Below are 5,564 nucleotides of genomic sequence, written 5' to 3' on the forward strand. Positions count from 1 at the left end.
CTAAGGATTTTTTTAGAGATTGCCAAAATCGTGAAGTGAATCTACTATCTCGGTCAGAAATAACAGAACTTGGAACTCCATGCAATCTAACAATTTCCTTAAGATAAACTCTAGTCAGCTTTTGCATCTTGTCGTTCTCCTTAATTGGTAAGAAATAGGCGGACTTAGTCAACCTATCGACTATCACCCAAATAGTGTCAGACCCACTAGGAGTTTTAGGTAACTTAGTGATGAAGTCCATTGATATCTGCTCCCATTTCCATTCAGGTATTTCCGGTTGTTGAAGTAAACCTGAAGGCTTTTGATGTTCTGCCTTCACTCTAGAACAAGTCAAACATTTGCTCACATAAGTAGCAATTTCTACCTTCATGTTTGGCCACCAATAATGTACTTTTAAATCTAAGTACATTTTGTCAGAGCCTGGATGCACAAAATATTTGGACTTGTGGGCTTCTTCTAAGACCATGTCCCTGACTCCACCGCACTTAGGCGTCCAAATTCGGTTCATAAAGTGTCGCGTTCTGTCATCTTTTTGTATAAGTTGCTTTTTCATTCCTCGCAAAGCTTTGTTCTTGATGTTTTCTTCTTTTAGAGCCTTAAGTTGAGATTCTCAAATTTGTGCGGCGAGGTTAGAATGGATAGTTATAGTTAATGCTTGTACCCAACGGGGTTTAATATATTCTTTCCGGATCAAGGCATCTGCTACCACGTTTGCCTTTCCAGGATGATAACGAATCTCACATTCATATCATTCAATAATTCGACCCATCTTCGTTGTCTCATATTAAGATCTTTTTGGTCGAAGATGTGCTGGAGACTCTTGTGGTCAGTAAAAATAGTACACCTAGTACCGTATAGGTAATGTCTCCAGATTTTTAGTGCAAAAACTACAGCTCCCAATTCAAGATCATGGGTAGTGTAATTATTCTCATGCACCTTAATTTGTCGTGATGCGTAGGCGATAACCTTTCCTCTTTGCATCAATACACATCCCAATCCTTGATTTGATGCGTCGCAGTATACGACGAAATCTTCTGTCCCCTCTGGAAGGGATAGGATTGGTGCACTGCACAACATTTGCTTCAGTTTCTGAAAATCAGCTTCTTGTTTGTCTTCCCAGTTGAACTTCGTATCCTTCTGGGTTAGTGTTGTAAGTGGCTTGACTATTTTGGAGAAATTCTCTATGAATCTGCGGTAATAGCCAGCAAGTCCTAGGAATTGACGTACCTCTGTTGGCGTCTTTGGTGCTTCCCAATTCCTGATTGCTTCAACTTTGGATGGGTCAACATGAATTCCTTCGTTGCTAACTACATGACCTAAAAATTGTACTTCTCTAATCCAAAACTCACATTTGGAGAATTTAGCATACAACTTTTCTTTTCTTAGTAGTTCCAAGATTATTTGCAGGTGTTGACCATGTTCTTCCTTGGTTCGTGAATATATCAATATATAATCGATAAATATGATCATGAATTTATCCAAGTATGGTTTGCAAACACGATTCATGAGATCCATAAACACTGCTGGGGCATTGGTTAATCCAAAAGACATAACTAAGAACTCATAATGATCATAACGAGTTCTAAATGCTGTTTTTTGAATGTCGTCTTCTTGTATTCTGAGTTGATGGTATCCTAATCTAAGATCTATCTTTGAGTAGTAGCTAGATCCTTGCAGTTGATCGAATAAATCATCAATTCTTGGAAGCGGATAACAATTCTTGATCGGTAGCTTGTTCAGCTCCCGATAATCAATACACATTCGGAAGGATCCGTCCTTCTTCTTGACAAACAAGATTGGTGCTCCCCAAGATGAAAAACATGGTCGAATAAAGCCTTTGTCAAGAAGTTCTTGTAGTTGGCTAGACAATTCTTGCATTTCAGATGGAGCCAACCGATAAGGAGATTTCGCTACTGGTGCTACTCCTGGAATTAAGTCGATTCGAAACTCGACTTGTCGGATGGGAGGTATTCCAGGTAGATCTTCAGGAAATACGTCAGGGAAATCACATACTTTAGGTATGTCCTTGATTTATTTTATCTTTCTTCTCTTATCTACAATGTGGGCTAAGAATGCGCTACATTTCTTATGTAGATATTTCTGTGTCTTGGTACAAGAGATGACTTTGCGGTTTTTCCCAGACTTATCACCATAGATAATCAGGACTTCGCCGTTTGGTAAGGGTAGTCGTATGGATTTCTCATGACATAGAATTTCGGCGCGATGAGAAGATAACCAATCCATGCCAATTATGACATCAAAATTACCAATAGGCATTGGCATGAGGTTGACGTGAAAAAGGTAGTTATTAAGAGTTAGCAGACAGTTTTCTAGGATTTCATGTGTTTTCTCAGTTTGACCGTTACCGATTTCTACTTCATAGATTTCTTTTAATATGCTAGACTTATGACTCAACAATTTTCTAAATGTCGGAGTTATAAAACTTCGATCTACTCCAGAGTCGAAGAGTATGCTAGCGTATAAATCATCTATGAGAAACGTACCAGATACAACCGAAGGGTCCTGGATAGCCTCTCTGCTTCCGATCACAAATGCCCTGCCACACCCTATGCCTCCTTGAATCCTTAACTTTGGACATTCATTCTTGATGTGTCCAACCTCTCCACACTCATAACACTTTCTTTCTTCACCACGACCTGTTCTAGTATTTGTTTGCTGATTGACTGTTGCATGTGTTGTGCTCCTGCAGTAACTAGCAGTATGCCCCTTCTTTTTGGATTTCCTACAAACAAAATAGTCACCTGGGTGATGATGGTTGCAGTGGTTGCACCATGCATACTTTGGTTGAGTAGGTACTGTTGTTGTGGTTGCGTAGTTGGTTGCCACTTCTTGTCTTTTCTCGGATGATTGTTTGGGATTCTTGTTATTAAACTTGCGCTTGTTTGTTCTAGCTTTGGGAGACTCAGCCTTTGAGACCACTTCTGTTCCTTGGATCTCTGTGAGAGTTAGCTGATGAGCTATCCTCTTGGTGTTGTCATAAGTCGTAGGCTTTGATGCGATCACCATGCCTTTGATTTGCGATGCTAAACCCCAGATATATCGCTCAATCTTTTTATATTCAGGGGTCACAAGTGCTGGACACATTACAACAAGATCATTAAATCTAGCGGTATAAGCTTTTATCTCTGAACCCTTCATGGTTAGGGTCCACAGTTCTTGTTCCAGTTTATGTATTTCCTCCCTAGGACAATACTCCTCTACTAGCATCATTTTTAGCTCCTCCCATTTCATGGAATTTGCAGCATCAATTCCCATTGTATTCACATGGATATTCCACCATGTAAGTGATGCTTCAGCGAAAGTACATGCTGCAAATCGTATTTTACAATCATCTGGACAAAAGCTTATTTGAAAGACGGATTCTGTCTTTTCTATCCACCTTGTCAAATTCACTACCCCTTCATTTCCATGAAAGATTTTTGGCTTACAATTCATAAAATCTTTGTAGGTACATGTTCTAGCGGTCCTTACATGGCCTTCATTTCTAACTCCATCTCTTGTGACATTAGATAGAGCCATATCAATTCTTTGAGCTATGATTTCTTCAAGTTGCACTGTACTTATTGAGGGGTTTATTTCTGGCGGTGGTTGTGGTTGTCGTTGTGGTGCTGATGGTCAGTTAGGGTTTAGCCGATTACCCTTCTAGGCATTTTGTTTTAGTTCCTATTATAAATAATAAGAATTTTTATGAGTTTTGTTAATCATTTAATACATGAGTACTAAATACTCTAGTTATTATTCACAGCGTAAAACATAATAGGCAACATAATGATTACTATAACGTATGCTTCATATTGTTACTAGTGGTTACATCAGTTTATTTAGGTTTATAAGAGAAAAGTTTCTATAAACATTGCAAAATTTGCAAGGTTTTCTACATCCTTGCTATAAACTTTCCTCTTTTCGCCTTAACTAGTCTGATTTTCTCTATTTACATAACCACTAGTTGTAGCTTATCTACCAGAAACCTAAGTGATGACCCAACACATCAGTGACATTAACCACTTGCTCTTCAAGTGCTTGAGTTCTTTGCTCAAGACTTCCCATGCGTTCTTCATTTCTTGAGGTTTGATTGTAGAGCTCTAACTCTGCAATCCTGGCAGCATGAGTAATCATGTCATTATAAGCAAAATGTATACGATGATGGACATCCATCACTGGTTCCTGATCTCATGTCCTTTGTCCTTCTAGCCTTCGTACTCTTCCAGAGAGATGAGTAGCCCTCCCTTCAACAATTTCTATCTTATCTTCAATTTTCACACTTTTCTCAAACAATTGAGATAAAGTGTTATCTTCAGAAGAATGTGGGAGATGTGGTCGAGATGACTGACCAGTCTCATACATCTTGGCTGCTTTTTCTTCTGCCACCCATTTATCAACTGCTTGTGCGATCCGTGCAGGTTCATCTTGAACTCTATGACTTCCTGAAGATGTTGCCTTCTGACTCTTCTTAGGCTTTTTCCATATCGGTATAGATTTACGTGCAATGCGTTTCATTTTTACTCCTCCCGGAACTTTACGATAAAGAGTGTTCAGAGCTGGTAGAGATTATGCCACCGACTTTGTCTCCTCCATGGATTCGCTTTCTTCCATTGGTTCACTCTCTTCCTATTCGTTAGAGGGTAACGGTGCTCCATCGTCAGAAGGTATTGGATGAAAGGTGGTTGGAGTTACAAGATAGTAAGGATCGCCTAACATCATAGGGAATGAAAGTTCCTCTTCTTCATCCGTATCCTCGATGATTATCCATTCTCGTAAATGTGCCATGTCGAATTCCTATACATTTTGGATTTCCAAGAGTTTAGTCTATCAAATATTTCTCCCAAATTAAATAGTTCATATGATCTGATCATATTAAAATGTAGTTGCGCACCTATACCTAGTTGTGATAGGATCTATGCACATATAAACTTTAGTTGGAATATTTGATCTAAATCCTTGAGATCAAAAACATTCTGGGTATTAAGGTGTATTCTCATCGCGGGTCTGAGTCTTTATATATGACTCAATATTCTTATTTATTGTATTCACGCTTTTACTATTTTTTGTTACTTCATGTCTATCTGATAAGGCTCCGGCCAGTCAGGACTCTCGAAAGGGCAAGATCATTTTAGCATATAGCCGTTGTGAAATCCAGCAACCCAAATGGACATGTCTATCCTTGTCACCGCTCCCGTAAGTAGCCCTTCAGCAGTATAATTAATAATACTTTTTATTTATAGGCTAAGGGATATACCTAAACCTAATAGAGTAAGTCCTAAACTATAGACGTGCTTTCCTAAGAAAGTACTAGTTCACTATAGTTAATAGCTCTGATACCAATCTGTCACACCCAGGCGATCGACGGAAACACCAGGTAGTGTAACGTCATTTTTCGTATCACAGTTATATAACATACATTGAACAATACTTAAAGAAAATACATACCTTTATTGATGATTGAAAGTTACATTATTGTTTTCCTAGTATTTATTACATAATATCCGACTATGACATACTTCATAATGAACAAAAAGATACTAGTAAAACTTCTCCTGTTCGAA

At 38.6% G+C, this 5,564-nt stretch overlaps 1 protein-coding gene across 1 annotated transcript; it reads right to left on the reverse strand.

The window, feature by feature from the left end:
• Nucleotides 1-2,031: 2,031 nt before the first annotated feature.
• LOC111919818 (uncharacterized) lies at nt 2,032-3,540 on the reverse strand. Its single transcript, XM_023915394.2, has one exon. The coding sequence runs from the start codon at nt 3,538-3,540 to the stop codon at nt 2,032-2,034; it is 1,509 nt and encodes a 502-aa protein (XP_023771162.2).
• Nucleotides 3,541-5,564: the final 2,024 nt, after the last annotated feature.

The sequence above is a fragment of the Lactuca sativa genome, chromosome 4 (genome assembly GCF_002870075.4).
Source record: "Lactuca sativa cultivar Salinas chromosome 4, Lsat_Salinas_v11, whole genome shotgun sequence".
Lineage (NCBI taxonomy): Eukaryota > Viridiplantae > Streptophyta > Magnoliopsida > Asterales > Asteraceae > Lactuca > Lactuca sativa.